The 19,789-nt window shown below is 47.9% G+C and overlaps 1 protein-coding gene across 2 annotated transcripts; it reads left to right on the top strand.

Annotated features, from left to right (window-relative positions):
* Window positions 1–1,262: 1,262 nt before the first annotated feature.
* Window positions 1,263–11,807, top strand: TMEM171 (transmembrane protein 171). Of its 2 annotated transcripts, none has more exons than XM_035291424.3 (4): window positions 1,263–1,384; window positions 3,990–4,698; window positions 8,947–9,088; window positions 11,532–11,807. In XM_035291424.3, exons 2-4 carry the CDS (start codon window positions 4,059–4,061, stop codon window positions 11,725–11,727), a joined length of 978 nt encoding a protein of 325 aa, XP_035147315.1. In that variant the 5' UTR covers window positions 1,263–1,384; window positions 3,990–4,058; the 3' UTR covers window positions 11,728–11,807. The 2 variants fall into 2 exon arrangements, with proteins under 2 accessions (XP_035147315.1, XP_035147314.1); XM_035291423.3 differs by having other exon boundaries at window positions 11,529–11,807.
* Window positions 11,808–19,789: the final 7,982 nt, after the last annotated feature.

Genomic DNA, 19,789 nt, shown 5'->3' with positions numbered 1-19,789 from the left:
CCTCCCCCAGCCTAGGCCTCCCAAAGTGCTAGGATTACAGGTGTAAGTCACCGCGCCCAGCCGTTCTCCGACCCATCTCTTCTCACCTCTGATGATTAGCTAAACCTACCTCGTACTTTGCCCTCAGTGAGCACGACCAGGAATAACTCGTATCAGGCAGGTAAAGTGCTTGCACATGGAAAAGGTTCATCCAGTGGCCATCAGCTTCATCAGGAAGCTGAGAAGAGGCAAGGCTGGGAAATCCCCAGGCTCGGGGCACCTCTGCGCTTGGGCGGAGAACTTTTGACTCACCTTCCACAGTGCCCTGATCCCTGGTATAGAAACTAGCCCAGTTGGATCCGTATCACGTGTCACCGAGCAGGTTACAAATAGCACAGGGATTAGTAAACTCATCCCGAAATTCCCGGTTCAAGGGCGGGGAAAGTTACCAGTTTAATTGGGGTAGGTCATGAGTGGTAGAGAAGCAGGAAGGGGGTTCCATGGCAAAGAAGGCTGTGCGAAGACGTGCGGGTGCGGAAGGGGCAGAGCTGGTCTGGCGGGGGCTTGCTGCTCGCCTCATCTCGGAGCCAGGACCTCAGACCTGAATGGCCGGGTGTGGAGGGCCCTAATCTCACATTTTATGGAGCGCATGTCGTCTCGGTGACTGTTGGCTCCGCATCCTGTTCGATGGGGAGCTCTCAGCGAGGCGCTTGCTCCCATAACCCCGGTCTGGGTCTCCGGAGCAGCAGGAGGGCCACAAGGCGCTGGGTGTGGTTGCCCCGGACCTTGCAGTGGTCAAGGGCAAGGCGGCAGGGGCGCCGTACCCTGTTCTGCCTGGGCCGCGACCACGCGGGAGGGGGAGCAGGCGCTTCCTCCGCGCCCCTCACGCCGCCGCTCTCTCGCGGCCCTCCGGAACGGGGCCCCAGCTCTCGAGTGGGAGCGGGGCTCCCCGGCGCGCAGTTCCGCCAGCCAGGGGAAGAATCTCAACTCGCCGGCCCCGGCCAAACCTGGGGGCCAGGCAGCCGTAGAAAATGCCCATTTCTCCCAGATTCCTCGCGCGCACCGCCACGGGCGTGGAGGCCACCAAGCCCGGCAAGCCCGCCAGCCCCAGGTCCCGAAGCCGCCCCAGGATCTCCACTCCGGCGCGGTCCGGCCCCAGGCCCCCGGTGGCGGCCAGCTCCCGCCGGTCGCTCCTGCCCTGCCCTACCCTACCCTGCCCGGGCCGCCGCGCCCGCGCGGCACCGCCTCTCTCTCTAAATACGGTGGGGCCCGCCCTCAGCACCAGGACGCGCGGGGGGTAGGCTGCGGGGCGCCCAGCGCAGCCCAGGCCGCGTGCGGAGGCGGACGCCGCGCCCAGCCAGTGCCCACGGCAGCGCGGCCAGCCGGGCGCCGGACCCAGCCTCAGGTAAGCGGCCCCGGCCCGCGCGCCTGCGCCGGAGAAAGAGAGTCGGGCGCTGAGCTGTGCGGCTAGGTTGGGCGCTGGGAGCCGGGGCAGCGCCGAGGCGCAGGGTATCCGAGCCCCACCTGCGCCCCTGCGAGCCCCTCTGGCTGTTGGTTGAGCTTGCGCTCCCTAAAAGCCGCAAACCGATTTCACACAAAAGATATTTGCCTCTCGTTTCGTTCCCCCAAACTCTCCAGAGCTTTGGACATGGAGAGGTGCTGTGAATTTGGAAATGTGTTTTGGAAAACTGATAGGAGTGTTGGGGAGGCAAAATTGGCTTTGGGGAGGTTAAGTGTTGGGTGGTGTTTGGAAAAGGTTTCATTGCGAGTTAGTGTGGGTGTCTTTGCATTCGTTTGTGGGTGCATCTGTGGGGGATGGAGAGAGACAGAGACTACTCCCACACTGTTCTGGATCAGAGATCAACACTCAGCCAGGTACTCAGTCCACTAGTCCACGGACAAGAAACTACAGATCCAGTTTTGGGCTTCTATTTACTTTATTGGTGTTTGGGAATTTGCCTTAAGACAGTTGAAGCCTTGTCACTCACAGCAAAATTGACTATACTAGGAATAAAGGAATTCCTGATAGGACTTTGCCACCCCCGAGAATCACCCTTCTCTTCCTTGTCTCTGAAACTGCAAAAGAGATTGCATGATTCAGAAAAAAATTAAAACAAAACAAAACTGTATATATAGGTTTCAGGACTCGCCGTCGTGGACTCGCCGTGGTTTCTTTCCACTGGGAGTTTTGGAATGTACTCCCTGTAGGATAAATGGGGAGGGGACGACTGTATACTCAATATTGAAATTCTTATTCACTGCAGGATGTTACTGACTTAATAAAAATGGTAAAGTAAAAAAAATTAATTAGTACAATGCTTTGTCTCACCTTAACTGCATCCGTATGTCGTTTTTCCAAGCTTGAAACGAAAGCATTTTTTCCTCCTGTCTTTCCTTTTTTTTCCCTCCAACTTCCTTCTGATTCTGTCATACTTTTTCCTGGAAAAGTATTTCCCAGTGTAAGATTACCTGTTTGCTTTCTTTACCCAGACCCACCTTCCTTAATATGATTTTGTTTGTCAAGATTGTCTTGGCCTTAGGGCCTCAGTCTTGAATTCCTTCATGTAATCCTGCATGTGAGCTGCACAAAATATTTTAAAAGTTTTCTTTCCTTGGGCAGGTGAAAATAGTCTTCATGATTTTGACTTGTCTTTGCAAATGCAGGACCTGACTTACAGGGTCCTGGTAAAATATCCCATTCTTTGTAATAAAATAAGAACTAGGTAATAAAGTCAGCTCTGTGTAAGTAGGCAACTCTTTAGCAACTACTTGGTATATTTAATATATCCTTGAAGTATAGGGCTTGGGTGATTTTGTGGAAGGTGCTTTCTCACTTGATTTCACTTATACTATTCTTTCAAAGCCAAGTTCCTCCCCTCCCCCTGTTTTGTGCTTTGTAACTAGCAATTTTATCGGCTGCTTGTTTTTAACAAAGTCTCAACCTGTTTGTGGAAGTAGGTGGCACCATGGAGGAGGGTGAGAGGCCACATCTGCCTTTGGGTACCTGTCCACTCTGAAGATGGAGCTCCTCCTGACCTGCTGTGCCACACTTTCAAGGGTCATCCCAGACCCAAGCAACTGGGCTACCAGTCTGTGCTTGCTGAGAACCCCAAGATCATTTTTTTTTTTTTTTGGCGGGGTCTTGCTCTGTTGCCCAGGCTGGAGTACAGTGGTGTGATCTTGGTTCACTTCAACTTCCAGCTCCCAGGCTCAAGCAATCCTCCCACCTCAGTCTCCCAAGTAGCTGGGACCACAGGCATCATGCCTGGCTAATTTTTGTATTTTTAGCAGAGATGGGGTTTTGCTGTGTCACCCAGGCTGGTCTTAAACTTGTGAGCTCAAGCAATCTGCCTGCCTCTGTCTCCCAAAGTGCTGGGATTACAGGCACAAGCCACTGCGCCTGACCCTAAGAACCACATTTTGATAGAATCAACTTAAAAGTCTATGAAACCCACTGTGTTCCTGAACTGCCTTCTTAGTCTATTGAAACTGCTGCAATTGGGTCTTTGGTAGATGTAGCCCTAGAATAAAACGTGAAATGGAAAGCTGCCTTAGTCTAAAACAGGATATGGAAAGTTAGTTACAGAACTAACTGACTTGAAAAGCTGACAGCAGCTGTGATGAAAAGTGGGGCATTTGGAATCGGAAAGAATCCCTGTGGTTCTTCCCTCATTCATCCATTCCGGTTTTTTTCCCCAGGAAAAGGAGTTTGTAAGACTCAGAAAACACCACACTCAGTTACTTTTGTTCTTTCATTTTTTGAATAAAGATACACTTCGATGTGTAGTAATTGAATTTCCTCTCTTTGAAGATCATCATAAAATTACAAATTTAAAAGTTTGTGAATGCCAGTTTTTCTGACTCATAAACCAACTTATTGTTCTATAGCTTATCAGTTGCATTAAGTTCTACCTCCATGACTTCATCCCGTGTGACTTGGCCAGCAAAAATCCAGGGTGGTTCTGGAACACCTGTGCCCACGTTAATTTGGTGTTTGGTTGTGTTCGCAGAGCTGCTGAAATCTTGGAGGGAAGAAAACACATCCCACCCTGCCTCTGGGAAGGGGGCCTCTTCTGGACATGTCTCCTGCAGCTGCTGCTGACCCAGATGGGGACCAGCAGGACAGGCACATCAGCAAGCTCATCTTCTGCTTCTTTGTCTTCGGGGCCGTCCTGTTGTGTCTGGGACTCCTGCTCTCCATCTTTGGGTTCCAGGCATGCCAATACAAGTCCCTCCCAGACTGCAGCATGGTGCTCAAGGTGGCGGGGCCTGCTTGTGCTGTGATTGGGCTTGGGGCTGTGATCCTGGCCCGCTCCCGGGCACAACTTCAGCTCCGTACAGGGCTGCAGAGAGGTCACCAGATGGACTCCGACCGAGCCTTCATCTGTGGAGAGAGCCGCCAGTTTGCCCAGTGCCTCATCTTCGGGTTTCTGTTCTTGACAAGCGGCATGCTCATCAGCGTCCTGGGCATTTGGGTTCCTGGATGTGGCTCCGACTGGGCACAGGAACCGCTAAATGAGACAGACACTGCTGACATGGAGCCCCGGATCTGTGGGTTCCTTTCTTTGCAGATCATGGGGCCCTTGATTGTGCTTGTAGGATTGTGTTTCTTCGTGGTTGCCCACATTAAGAAGAGAAACACCTTGAATGCTGGCCAGAATGCCTCTGAGAGCGAAGAGGGACAGATCCAGAGTACTGAGCCTGTCCAGATTACCGTAGGTGGGTGGCTGTCGTTTGTGTTCTTGCTTCTATCACAGTGGCTTTGCATCTGGGTCTCACCAGCTGCTCCTGGTTCTGGTCTAGATTCTCTTTCCCACTTCCTCCACCTCTCACACACGTGTGTGTACACACCCCCGCCATGTGTACATACACAATGCTGCTGCTGTGGGAAGCCCCAGAGGAATCTTGTATACTTCTTTCCCCCCAGCAACTCTTTCTTACTTTGCAAAGCATTGGGATATTAAGTAGTGACCTTGACTGAGGTCACAGAGCAAATTAAGAGGAAAGTGAGAAGAACTGTGAGGACAGCCTTGGAGCCTTCTGCCACCTTAGGGACCCACTAAGTGACCCTGTTACCCCTGTTATTCTCACACCAAAACCACATAGCACTTTTAGTTGTGGGACACTTGGGTTCTCCTCCCAGGCTGTCACTAGCTGGCTGTCCTTGTAAGTCCTTCACCTCTCCTGCCTTGGTTTATATCTCTATAAAACAAGCGGTGCATCTCTAAGATTCCTGCAGCACTCACATGCTAGGACTCTGGCTGTGTCCAAGTCCAGCAGTCTTCAGGTGTTTTGAGGGGCCTCTGTACTGTCTCTGTGTTGTCATCTGTGACTGCAGGGCTAAGGCAAAGCTTGGAAGCAGTGGGATAAACCGAGATGGAATATGACAGCACCTGCCACTTCTTTCTCCCATGGAATGCATACAAGTTCTTCCTGGGTCCCCTGGTTGTAGAGAAGAGCTGGAGTGCCATTTCCCAGAGCCTGTACCCGCAGGACAATAGCGGTAGCTTTGGCATCAGCTTCACACAACCAAGGAAAAACCCCATGGCTGCTCATTGGCAGATCCCCTTTTTCAGTCTCCTACTTTTAAAAGAGTAAAGTTGTGAAACCCCTGACATTGAAAAGGCCAGGAAAAGAAGTCCGCAGAACAGAAACCATGGAGGGAACAGAGGGAGTGTGACAAGTGAGATGGGTCTCCTGCTTGGGACTGTCTACTGGAAGCAGTGGAATTCACTGAGCACCGCCTGGAGGGGAGGAACTGGGTTGCTGGCCTTGCATGGCACCAGCCTTGGAGAGGAGGGCAGATGGATTTGTAGCCGTTCCTTGTGTAGTGCCAGGGTAGATGCTCCCAGCTTACTTATTAATATATAATGGTGACAAAAATATTAATATATATTCACAATAGCTAACACTTATATAGGGTATATTTTTGTGCCCAAGACATTTAAGTGCTTTAGCATGTGTTCTTAAAGGTCCCCCTTTGTGAAATTCATTCACACCTATAACAACCCAAGGAGGCAGATCCTATTAGTACCTCCATGTTACACAGGAAGAAAATGAGGCATGTAGACATCAAGTGACTTACCTAAGGTCACACACTAGCAAGTGGCAGAGCACGGTCCCAACCCTAGTGTGTGGGCACACCCACAGAAGAGCCCTTGCGTAGCACCCTGCCCAGGGCACACGGGTGTGATTCCTTTTCATCCTTCACCAAGTGTTCTTGGAAGTTAGTACATGAAAAAAGGGCTCTCTTTAATCGGATAGATGTTCTCAGTGCTCTTGAGGAACACAGTGCAGTACAAGTAAATATGTTCATCTAACGCTGCTGTGCTTCCACTTAGTTGGGACTAGTTTGAGCAGAGTTTTCAGGCCCAGCCTTCCACCTGGGGGCTGGAATCAGAGTGGAGGTAGGGGACAGAGCTGTGGTGCTGTTCCTGGTGTCCTTGTGCTGAAGTTGGTTTAAAATCTTTTCTAATTAACCCTTTAAACCCCCATCTTGCATCCTAACTCCTCTCCTTTGATATTGTGGGAGAGGGTTTACATTTTTAGAATCCAAGAAGCATGCTCTCCTTGTCTTGGACACACTCAGTGCTATCCTGGACACACAGCAGGTGAGTGAGATAGCACTCCCTGGAGGTGTGTGTATGTTGTGCGCTCACAGAGGACATCAAGTTCTGAAAGATGCATGAAAGGGAACTTGCAGGGGAGAGGCCTCTTTCCAGGGTGAGCAGGTTGGAGGGTGTGGGCAGGCGGAGCTGCTGGGACAAAGGGCAGGAGAGCCTTGGAGGTAACAGGGTTACTAGAGCACTTCATTGTGTGTTTTTTGAGAGGTGATTGGCCCGCGCTCAAGGCTTACTTCACAGGTTCTTTATTCTACAGTGTGTAATTGAAGTGAACACAACCCCAATTCCTCTAACCTACCAAGACCTTCTAAAAAATTAAATGAGAATCCCAGGAGGACAACTATTATGCTTTCTCACCTTTAGATTAGCAAAACGTATTTTAAACTCTCATTGCCATCTCCTTGCAGGAGGAAGGGGAGATGGACTTAATGTATTTTCTGAAGGGCTAAATTCCCTCTGGGAAATGACTGAGGCTGCTGTGGCAGGTGAAGGGTGAAGAGTGGAGCCAGTGGCCAATTATCTTTGGGGTGTTTCTTCATTATTCAAATCAGTGCCCTTGGCCGGCACTGGAGCTGAGCGAGTTGGCTCTGTGCTTGGCACTGTGTTCACTGCCAGATGCAAATCATCCCAACTAGTCCTTCCTTCTACCTGTCCTCTGATACAGGTACTGCCCAGCCTGCAGTTTACAGCTGTGGCAGCTGAGGTCAAGGAGGTCACCTAGCTTGTTCAGGTTGGAACCCCCAACACTTTAAAGAATCCTGCACCACCCTAAGCAAGCATCAAATGTGCGAACCAGTCTCCTCTCTACAGGAAAGTAAAGCCCCGCCTCTTTCATTTTTCCTGAGCTGTTATTGCTATTGCCAGCTTCTCAGAGGCCTTCGCCAGGCCCCCAGCAGTGGTGCAGCCACAGCCCTACACTATTCTGGGCCACTCGTGTGGTGCATTTTGTATTGGAATCATAATTCAAATTAGAGTTTGCATCCGGTCCCTAGTTTCTCCTCAAAACCTGGGGATTCTGGAACGAACAGTAGCTACAGAAATGCAAATCTATATTTTGGTAAGTAACAGTTAGGGCCTGTAGCATGGCTCATTGTTATTTGCTTAGGAGCTGAAACTATAGTTGAAGAACAAGGCACTTTAGCTAACAGCTAACTTGTGATTTAAAACTGTAGGCTGAAAACTAGAAAATCTTTATCAGCAGTAGACACCCCAGAAGAGGGAAGACAGCTGGTTAGCAAACAATTCACAGAAAGGCTTGGGCTTAGACTTGCTGTGAAATATAGGCCCACTTTCATACCGTAATGGTCAGCACTCTGGATTCTGAAATGTAGGCCTACTTTTAAAACATTTGTGGCATATATATATATATATATATATATATATATATATATATTAAACAATCGTAACTTTTTTGTTTTGAGACCATAATCTCACTCTGTCACCTAGCTGCAGTGCAGTGGCACAATCCTGGCTCACCACAGCCTCTGACTCCTGTGTTCAAGCAATTCTCTTGCCTCAGCCTCCTGAGTAGCTAGGATTAGAGGCGCCTACCACCATGTCTGGCTGATTTTTTTTTTTTTTTTTTGTATTTTTAGTAGAGACAGGATTTAGCCACATTGGCCAGGCTGGTCTCAAACTCCTGACCTCAAGTGATCTACCTGCCTCGGTCTCCCAAAGTTCTGGGATTACAGACGTAAGCCACCATTCCTGGCCTTTTTTTTTTTTTTTTTTTTTTAAAGACAGGGTCTTGCTCTGTCACCCAGGCTGGTGTGCCGTAGTGCAGTCAGAGCTCACTGCAGCCCAGAACTCCTGGGCTCAGTCTTCCTATCTCATTCTTCTGAGTAGCTGGGACTACAGTCATGTACCCCCACACCTGGCTAATTTTTTTCTTTTAATTTTTTTGAGACAAGATATTGCCGTGTTGTCCAGGCTAGTCTCCAACTCCTGGGCTCAAGCAGTCCTTCCTCCTCAGCGTCCCAAAGTGCTGGGATTATAGGTGTGAGCCACTACGCCCAGCCAAACCATTTTTACATGGTTTAGTGGCATTGAATACAGTCACAATTGTGCAGCCATCACCAGTTTCCAGAACTCCTCCATTGGAAACTCTGTACTCACCCAACAGCAACACTGCCTTCCCCTCCCCACTTCCTCTCCGCCCCTGGTGACTTAGTCTACTTTTCTGTCTCTATACATTAATGGGCTCACTTTTAAATTCTGGAGTTAGCAGCAGGTGTGTTGACCTTTTATATAGATGGGCCAAATTTAGAATTAATTAATTTTGCTTTTGCTAATTTGCTTCCATTTATTACCCACCTGCCTTCAACTAAATATTGTGTTTCCCTAGGTGACTCGGTAATAATATTTCCACCCCCTCCACCACCTTACTTTCCCGATTCTTCAGCTTCTGCGGTCACGGAGAGTCCTGGGACCAACAGTCAGCTTCCGAATGAAAACCCCCCTTCATATTACAGTATTTTCAACTACGGGTAAGAATTTCCATTTGAACTTCAAGAGAGGCCTGAATTCAGGCCAAACTAGTATTAAGGCTGGGGTTCTACCAGGAGGCATTTAAGTGTGTTTTTTTTTGCTGATGTTATGTCAGAATTAGTGTCTTGATATTAACAGTACCTTTCAGGAAACTTTGGGCAGCACGTAAGTTAAAAATGATGAAGTGATCATGCTGGGTTAATATGAAGCCTACTCCAGCTGTCTTTACGTGGTCCTAACTGGGGCGATACTCAGAATGTTTAACAACCCTTGCCGGGGGCGGTGCAAAAAGCCACCAATCAGAGGCACTTTCGATTTCCCACCTGCCGATAGCAGGGAGTTTGCAAAAGGAGTAGTCTGTGGTCCTTTTGTGGCTTAGGGGTGGAAAGTTAGGGTTTCCTTTCAATTTAGTTCTAGGAAGTCAGCGTGAAAGGGCTGTAGGTTCCTTGCTTCCAGACCCTATTCTTCTGCCTCAAGCCGAGATCGCACCACTGCACTCCAGCCTGGAAAACAGTGAGACTCTGTCTCAGGAAAAAAAAAAAAAAAAAGAATGTTTAGCAACCCAGCAATCAAACTGAGTGCCAGGGCTAGGCCAGGAGGCCCCTGCTATTATGCTAGGCTTCACTGCTTTAGATCATGGAGAGGTATTAGGGTCCCAGGGGATCCCCAACAGTTACAGAAGAACTGTAGTACAGAAGTACTGTAGCCATGCTTGGGTGACTGGCTAAAATCAGCTTGAGCCCTGAACCAACACAGCTGGGCCTCTCTCTCAATATTCACTCCTTCCCTGAGGTACAGAGAACATCAGGTCAGCACCCACCCCACACAGAAGGCAGCAAGGTAGGCTCTAGTGGGCCGGGCCTGAGGTGCCAGGAATCTGGGGAGGGAGTCCGGATGGAGAAGGACGTTGAGGAAGAGGCAGAGATGATGAGTTTCATGGTGAATGACAGGGAAGCTCGGAGGTCCCCAACTGAGAGGACGTGGGAGATGAACTTAGTTTCAGTGGGGAGAAGATGGTGCCTGGCTGGTGGGGGAGGCACAGTGAGATGAGGGCCTTGGAGGCAGACTGGGAGGGAGAGAGAGCAGGTGATGGAGATGGAGTTGCAGAGGTTGCTGGAACCAGGAGGACAAAGAGTCAGGGACTAGTGGGAAACCCACAGGAGGGGCTCATGCAGACCCCAGAAATCTTGTGCTCAGGGAGCAGAGCTGGAGAAGGCTCTGGTGTTACTCTCTAGAATAGGAAACCAGGATGTAGGAAGGGAAGAGCGTTGCTACAAATTATCACAGAGTGAAGTGGGTAAGACAATGAGATATGTGCATTTTTGCATGCAACAAGCAGCAGGGACAGAGAGACTGGCACTCATTGCTGGTGACAGCACCATCTTACCTTGTCGTTCATGTTTAAGGAACTCCCACTCTACCCTGCCCTGATGGAGCAGGGGCCAGGTGGACCCCTGCCTTTCCTCTGGGGCCTGGAGGGAATGAAGTTATATAGAGATTCTTTTCCACAAAAGTAGGGGGACAGGTTATCTGATGGGAGAGAGAAAGAGGTGGCTGACAAGGACAGAGTTTGCTTTAGAGCTTCATAAGGGGCTGTGATGGGGGATCCAGGGAGATGCATGTAGGAGCAGCCCTGTGTGAAGAAAGGGCAGGCTAGGGCTGGACCTCTGTAGAGTTCTCATCGTGAATGTTCGTATTTTTTTTTCTTCTAAGGATAAACTTCCCCAAACCCTAAAATCAATGTCTAGTAACTTAAACTACTGCTGCTGCCACTATGATTTCTGTGTCCTAGGGTCTGGCTTTTCTTTCATGAGTTTATGTAACTCTCATATTCACTCTAGAAGGAATGTTATCATCCTCATTTCACAGATAAGCAAGTTGAGGATTAGTGGTGAATAACTTGCCCAAGATCACATAGCTGGGAAGCAGCAGAATAGATTCCAGTGCAGCTCAGCCTTTGATAGAGTCCGCTCCATTAGCCAGTATGCCTTCCTGCCGTGCTTCAGGTTTGGGCTTAATGTTTTAATTTTCCATGGCATAAGTTTGTCTACCTTATTTTAGCTGTCCCAGAAGACGGAATAGCAGAGAACAGTAACTGTGTCTGTGTGTGTACGTGTGTGTGCACATCTGTGTGTGCGTGTGCACTTGTGTATGTGCTCGCTTTGGATGGTGTCTGTAAATTTGTATTTGATGTCTTTTCAATGACAAGGGAATGATAGCAGGAGTGAGACTGTCTTAATGTTACACTCAGCTCTAGGAAAAGGAAAAGGTAACATATCAAAACAGATCTATGAAAAGCCCAGTGTGGGAGAAATTATTCCTCAGATTCTTGCAGTTACTCCTAAGTGCATGTGTTTAAACATTTGAAAAGAACCTAGTACTTAAGGGGTGTCACTGTTTCCATCCCCTCCCCTTCATGTTCTCTCTCCTTCCCTTTAGCAGGACCCCAACTTCTGAGAATCAGGGTGCAGCCTCTGAGAGAGACTGTGAATCCATATATACCATTTCCAGGACGAATTCATCTTCTGAGGTCTCACACATTCCACATCTTCCATCTGAATTGCCTCCTAGATATGAAGAAAAAGAAAATGCTGCAGCTACATTCTTGCCTCCATCTTCTGAGCCTTTCCCACCGTAAACTGTGGACTCCAGTTCAGTTTTATATGTAATGGATCATTATTTTATTTAATTTGTTTTTTAATAAAAAATACAATAGCATTGGCTATATTATAACTTTCCTGATATAGCATCAACACGAGTAACCAACCTTCCAGGCCAGATTCCAGCCATTAGTGCTTCAGATCTTGGAGAGGGGCAAAGTGCCCAGGGTCCAGGCACTTAATGTGGCCTCTTTGGATAGTATCTATCCATTTGTACTCAGTCTTTTCAGCGACAAGGGAAATGACGACGGGAGTGAGACTGTCTTAATTTATTCATTTGTACATTATACATTTGGACCTATGACCCTGGGAGGTAAGTGAGATTATTTTTATTGGTGGTTAAAGAAACAAAGGTTCAGAGAGTCTAACTTCTTCAAGGTCACAGAGCTTCTACGTGGTGGGCTTGATTTTGAACCCATCTAGCTGGTTTCTGAAAGACAGGCTCCTCATCACTACCCTGTGCTGTCAAAGGCCTACCAGCAGCAGTGGTTAATGTTTAGCTTGGTCTGTGGTGTCTTCTGGGTTAGCTGCTTCTGAAACAGAGAAACAAGATTACTCCCCTCATTTCTTTATTATTTCTTCTCTTCTGCTCTTTATTCTTTCTCTCCCCTCCTCCTTTCTCCTCTTCCTACTCCCCTTTCTTTTCTTTTGAAAGAAGCTGATTAGGGAGCCTTTATGCTAGGGCAGTCTCAAGCATGTTGATACCCTGGAGTCTTCTTATTGTGAAATTTCTTGACAGGAAATTTCTTGGGACACTTTGGCAACTAGACTCTTCTCAAGAGGCTCAGAAAGGATTTGCCTTTCTGTATGAAGACATACTGGAACCAAACTGTCTGAACCATTGCCTTTTTATTCTTTTTTTTTTTTTTTTGAGACAGAGTTTCGCTCTTGTTACCCAGGCTGGAGTGCAATGGCGTGATCTCGGCTCACCGCAACCTCCGCCTCCTGGGTTTAGGCAATTCTCCTGCCTCAGACTCCTGAGTAGCTGGGATTATAGGCACGCGCCACCATGCCCAGCTAATTTTTTGTATTTTTAGTAGAGACGGGGTTTCACCATGTTAACCAGGATGGTCTCGTTCTCTTGACCTCGTGATCTACCCGCCTCGGCCTCCCAAAGTGCTGGGATTACAGGCTTGAGGCACTGCGTCCGGCCAATTTTTTATTCTTATAAGGATACTGCTAGCCAAAGCCTATGGTATAGTCGGTGTGTTAATATGTATTTATTTAATTCTAGATCTAAACCTTAAGAAATAATGACTATTAGTATTTCTAACTGGAAGAAACTGATTTTTAGAATATGAAATCTGTAGTAATAGTTTTTTTGGTAACAAAATTTCATGTAGCAAAAATGTGAATTTTTTTATTGCCTTTTACACAACCCATAATCTCTCCCCAAATTGGTGTATTCCAGCATTTAAGTGCCTGAAATCAGAGCAAAGGGTCGGACATGCTCCAACAGTTTGACTGAAGTAATGACTGATTTCATGTGAATTGCCACTGAGATAAGTCAGGGAGGCAGTTGGTACCAGCTGTACTAATCTATTTTTAAATTGGACATTTATTGGCTTGAACTGCTCTTAAAATTCTGCTATTTTTTTCCTCCTGGGTGGTTAATTATTCACATCTAAAAATTAGAACAAAACTTCCTTCTGCTGTTGTTTAAAATGCTCGAGCTGAAACTTCTAGGTAGAATTACTTTTAAGCATTTATGAGTTCTCATATTAATCAAGAACCTTTTTAATGGCTCGGCATTGGGATTTGTAACTGGGTATTTTACATTTCTATGCTATGCTAATAAACGTTAAGCAAGGGGTTTGACCTGCTCAGGAATAAGTTTGACCTTGTGGTTATGGAAGCCTATTCCAGTTCCCTCAGTCCTTCACAGTATTCAGCAAACCTGGGACTGAAACTGAAGTCTGCAAACCTCCCAGTGTTGAAAATGCTGAAAGTGTGAGGATGTTTGTTGTGGGGCTGAAATCACATGCAGCAGAGCTGGGCCAAATCATTTAACCCTAGCAAGACGTGTTCTTTTCCTATCACGGTGCTGGCAGAGGATGACAGCTTCTGGAAGCCCCCTCGGTGGACTGTGACTTGTTTTTCTTAGAGTTGTTAGGTTTTTTATTGAGGTAAAATTTGCATAATATAATTAACTGTTTTGTTATGTATTTATGTATTTATTTTGAGACTGTGTCTCCTTCTGTTGCCCAGGCTGGAATACAGTGATGCGATCATAGCTCACTACAGCCTTTAACTCTGGGCTCAAGCCATCTTCCTAATTCAGCCTCCTGAGTAGCTGGGATTACAGGCAAGCACCACCACACGCAGCTCATTTTAAAAATTTTTTGGGATTTTTACTATATTACTCAGGCTGGTCTCCAAACCCCAGGGTTCAAGCAATCCTCATTCCTTGGCCTCCCAAATTGTTGGATTGCCATTTCCATCAGTCCTTTGCCATATTCAGTGGGTGAGTCATTGTGCGCAGCCTACAATTAACCATTTTAAAGTGAACAATTCGGTGGCCTTTAATATATTCACAGTGTTATACAAGCCACCACCTCTGATTCCAAATCATTTTCATCACCCTAAAAATAAAACCCACACATATTAAGCAGCCCTTCCCCATCCTTCTCTTCCTCTATGCCCCAGCTCCTGGAAAAGACCAGTCTGCTTTCTGTCTGTATGGGTTTACCTATTCTGGATATTTCATATAAGTAGAATCATAAAATATGTGACCTTTTGTGTCTGTCTTCTCTCATTTAGCATCTTTTCAAGGTTTATCCCTGTTGTAACATATATCAATACCTCATTTTTATCGCCAAGTAATACTCCATTGTATGAATATACCACAGTTTGTTTATCCCTTCATCTGTCGGTGGACACCTGGGTTGTGTATACCTTTTGACGTTGTGAGTGATGCTGCTGTGAACGTGCATGTGCAAGTATTCGCTGGACTACCTGTTTTCAGTTCTTTCAGAATTGCTGGATCCTATGTTAACTTTGAGTTTTGGAGGTACCACCATCCTGTTCTCCACCATTTTACATTTCTACCAGCAACGTGTGAGGGCTCTAATTTTTCCAGTTCCTCACCAATGCTTGTTTTCTAGTTTTAAAAAAGTATAGCTATCCCACTTGATAGGAAGCAGTTTCTCATTGAACTGTGTTTTCCTAATGGCCAGCAATACTGAGTATCTCTTCATGTATGTTACTTGGTTTGGAACATCAGACGTTATCATCAGCACACAGAATCTTACAAATGTTACTCTAGATTTTCCTCCCATGGCTTTGGGAGGTCTGATGGCCCCACCTGAGATAAAATAGTGGTGAGGTCTGCAAATTCAGGTGGGATGACCCACCCGCACCACCAGAGGATGAAAGCTGAGGGGCAGGCAATACTCACCCGGTCCCTACCTGAGAGTTTCATGTGGGGATAGGAAGAGTATGGTGCCCTGCCCCCTCCCCCGACCTGCTCCAGTTGTGTGGATGTGGCCACTGGTTTTCTGATGTGGGTGCTGTGTTGAGCTCTGAGGCAATGTGGGGAGTGGGTCTCACCCAAAGGGGCCATCATTCCAGGGTAGATCTTAGGAAAGGAGTGGGTCCAGAGACAGGAACTAGGAATTAGACCTCAGAACTGGCCTTAGGTCATGGAAGTGAAATCCAGCAGTTCAGCCCATCAGCCAGGATCTGTCCTGAGAGCACATGCTGAGCTCAGGTGGGGCCCCTGTCAAGTGGAGGAAGCTCCTGCAGTGTTTCCTAAATTTCCAGGAAGATAAGAACCACCTAGAGTAATTGTTGAACATGTTAAATTCCCCTGCCCCGTAAATCTGCCACCCCCTCCAGCCCAGGAGATAATGTTTATGTTTACCATCCGGAATCTGGGAAATGCTGCCTGTGGTGACAAGATAAACTGCAGCGGTCACACCCTGTGGGCTAGATAATCTGGGATTATGACTGCTCTTGTCACTTCTCGACCTTCTAGGGAGTCCTGTTTACATGTCCCAGCCTGTGCTAAGGGTCCTGATGGGGAGGGGTGTGGGTTCACAGTCAGCCCCCAGTGCTCATGGGGGCTTCCCACAGCCTCTCTGTCCCAGCGTCCCGGAGGCTCCGTTGGTGATTTGTGAGAGACCACCAAGGGTGTGGGAAACAAAGGCAGGGGCTCCTCACCTGCCTCTCCTCTCACAAGTGTGCAGTACCCCTCTATCTCCAAATGGGGGATCTTGGACTCATTTGTTAAGGAAGGTGTGTGTTGATTTTTTTTTTAATATACTTATCTTTATATATATATATAGTTTTAGGTTTTGGGGTACATGTGAAGAACATGCAAGATTGTTGCATAGGTACATACACGGCAATGTGGTTTGCTGCTGTGACGGGGAGGAAGCTGTGGTTTTTATCTTCGCTTCTTCATCTTGGAAGAGGCCAAGACTGTGCTCTGTGGGAGCACCTGATGATGTTTATCAAAACAGGCTGAGATAGAGGAAAATGATGGTTGGGTCAAAATGGAAAATACTGGAGCTGCAAGTGAGGAGTAGTGTGAAAACTGTCCCAGTCCGGGGCTTCTTCCTCTTAGCCCCCACCAGTCCCTGGTGAATTGGGGTGGGTGACTTTTCTGGGTTAGGACGGTGGGCTGGCCTCTGCTGGCTGCTCCCTGGATGCAGAAAACCCCACTCCATGGGCCCCTGATGTAGGAGCTTCTCCCAAAGAGAGGGTAGTCAGGAAGCACACTGCGGGGGCGGGGCCTGAGGGGAGAACCACGCTGGGACTGTTGAAGGGAACCATGCATGGTCTTCCGGCTTTGGCTTTGGCTGCAGGCCATAAGCCCTCTCGAGATCTTGCATACTTGGGATTCCTGGAGTCTCATGCATGCTGCCACCAGCACAAGGACCCCGAAAGGAACCAAGTGGATGGCTGGGATGCAGCTTTTTCTCATAAGGAATTCGTGGTTGGGGGGAGAGCCCCCCAGCTGGGTGCGGCATGTGACTAACTGAAATGCTGTCTGCCCCTGCCCGGCAGCCTCCCTGGGGAGATGCTGGCTGAGGTGAGGCCAGTGTCAGGAGTGTAGTGTGACTTCCCCCCTCCCTCTCCAAGGGGACAGGATGGGCAGGTAGCAGGCTTATGAGGGCAGTGGGCAGCTACTTAAATATTGTGTGTTCTCCCAAGGCTGCTCAGAACCTCATAGGGCTGGAAGTTGGGCAGGATGGGTTAGTGGGTGGGTGGGGGCGGAGGGGCATCCACGGCTGTCCTGAGCCAAGTCACTCCCAGAACATTTCTTTAAAGCCTTTTGAAATAGCAAGTGAATCCCACCTGCTGGTACCAGGTGGTCCAAATGACTACTTTATGAGGGATTTTCACAAAGCAGGAGGACTGTCTCTTTTCCTGGGAAGATAGGACTGAGTGATCAGAACCCAGATGGATGGAGAGACATAGGGAGATACCAGGCTAGCCTCTGCAGAGACTGAGGCTCCTCTTCAAACTCAAAGTCTTCCTGGGGGTCCAGATCCTACCCAGGAAGCAGCCATTTCTCTGCCTAGTGTCCTAGACCCCCCTCCAGATGCGGCTGGTGGTGCCCCTGCCTTCCCTCAGACCCACAGGTGTTCAACTGCCTCCAAGAATTTTGAATGTAGGCTCTGAAACTCTGTTCCTCTCTCCTGGTGAAGCCGCATTATTGTCTGGGGTAAATACTCAAGTTTCCTCATCTTTCACCAAGATTGAACAGATGGACACATGCAGTGGGTTAAGGAGCGGAAAATTTCATAGGCAGAAGGAAGGAAAGAGAAGAGTAGCTCTCTCACGAGAGGTGTCTGAAAGGGAAAAGCCAGCCCATGGTGGACTGCACCAGTTTTTATAGGCAGGCTGGAGGAGGCGGCATTGGATTTACATAGGGCCCTCCGATTGGTTTGATCAGGTGTGACATTTACATGGTGTGTGGGGAAGGCTGGTTTTTCCCCCAATCTGTGCAAATGGGCTTTCTACTTGGCTAGCACCATCTTGTCTGCTCCTGACTGTAGCCATGGCTGGCAAAGAGAAGAGAATGGCAAATAGAGCCGCCATTTGAACATGCCCATTCCCAGGTAGCATTTTCCTATTGGCACAACTGTCAGCATTCGCCTGTGCAAGTTTCCAGCTTGCTTGTCTATTTCTGCAGCTTGATTTTACAGATTCCTCTTTGGGGCTCTTTTTCATTAAAAGGAAAACCTTACCAAGGACTTCCTTATCCTCTATCTGCCTAAATAATTTCTTTTTTCTCCTGTATCACTGGTCCTCCAGGCAGTGGAATTGCTGGGAGCCTACCCTGCTGCTGTCTTAGCCTTTTCTGTTGAGCTGGAGTTTACCCCTGGGATCCTGCAGGTGTGGATGGATGCACAGGTCTTACAGGGGCCAGACCCCTCTAAGCAACTTCCCTGCAGTATCTCATGGACTCTTCCCTACTGCTCTGGGAAAGGTAAGGTGTTATTCCAAGTCCTGCAGGTAGACTCAGGTAGAGCCGGAACCTGCGCCCAGGTCTGCCAGATGCCAAGGCCTGTGTCCTTCACAGCTGTGCACTGCGAAAGGATCTTAGCGCCATTGTATGTGGCTATGAGTAGGCAACTGCCCCTCTCACATCCTGGTGCATTTCTGGAGTGCCCTTCAGCTTTAGAAAGACACTACAATTTCATTGCAGCTCCTATAATGGTTTCCTCCCCTCCTTTCCCTAGGCTTCTGGCTTTGGAAACCTTTCCCTCTGGAACCCTGCCAGGTAGAAGCGGGGAGAGATTAGTGAGGGCAAAGTGTCTATCAAAGTTTCAAGTTCAGTGTAGGGCCATAGCACGAACCAGAAGCAGCGTCCTCTTTGCTTTGTGCGGGCAGTTGTGCTTCCCCAACCTGGGAAGAGAAATCACTTCAACACTTGCTATTCCTGTTGGAAATCCCTTTAGCACCAGTCATTGGTGGGAACAGCATGGAAGAGCCAGGCAGAGAGGGTCGTCACAGCATGTAGCCTCTTCTGCAGGGAGTTGGGTTGGACAGAATAGCCTGTGGCTGTGTGTGTAGGGGGGTGGGGGAGAGTATGTGAAAGAAGAACCACAGAATGGTGCTGCCCAATGCCCCTGGAATTAGTCTTAGCTGGGGAATCTGCAGAGATGTTGTGAGGGGCCTAGGTGGGGCTAGGTCCTGAGCCCAGGTACAGCAGGGGAGGGCCCGGAGCCCCAGGCAGGCTGGTGGGGTGCAGCTCTGGCCAGGAACACCTCCCCAGCAAACCCTGGAGTTTATGGAGAGTGGCTGCCAGCCAGAACATGAAGTAGATAAATGCTATCAAACAGCATGGCATGCTGCTGAGAAATTCATTATTATTATTTGTAATATTAAAAGATTAAAAGAGTGGGGCAAGGTGGCTCACTCCTGTAATCCCAGCACTACGGGAGGCCAAGGCAGGCAGATTATCTGAGGTCAGGAGTTCCAGACCAGCCTGGCCAACATGGTGAAATTCCATTTCTACTAAAAATACAAAAATTAGCTGTGTGTGGTGGCACGTGCCTGTAATCCTAGCTACTTGGGAGGAAAAGGCACAAGAACCACTTGAACCCGGGAGGCAGAGGTTGCGGCTAGCCAAGATTGTGCTACTGCCTGGGAGAAAAAGCGAGACTCTGTCTTAAAATGAAAAATTAAAAGATCCTTGACATATGATTGTGCTTATTTCAACTGTTCCCTGCTGTTAGGTGCCTATGTTATTTCCAATATTTTGCTATGATAAAAAAAATGCTAAAGTTAAGTTTTTTTTGTCTGACAGTTTTTATTGTTTCAATTGTATTTATTTTGAATGTGTATATATATAAAACATAATTACAATATATAATATGTATCTATACCTATACATATTTGTGATGGCTAATTGTATGTGTTAGTTTGACTGGGGTAAGGGATGTCCAGATAGCTGGTATCGTCAATTCTGTGGCATGTGCCTAGAATTCCAGCTACTCCAAAGGCTGAAGTGGGAAAAATGCCTGAGCCCCAGAGTTGGAGACCAGTCTGGGCAACATAGTGAAAATTTCTCAATAAAAATAAATC

The sequence above is a fragment of the Callithrix jacchus genome, chromosome 2 (assembly GCF_049354715.1).
Source record: "Callithrix jacchus isolate 240 chromosome 2, calJac240_pri, whole genome shotgun sequence".
Classification (NCBI taxonomy): Eukaryota; Metazoa; Chordata; class Mammalia; order Primates; family Cebidae; genus Callithrix; species Callithrix jacchus.
The sequence above is the reverse complement of the archived record's forward strand: the minus strand, read 5'-3'. Positions and strand labels throughout refer to the sequence as shown.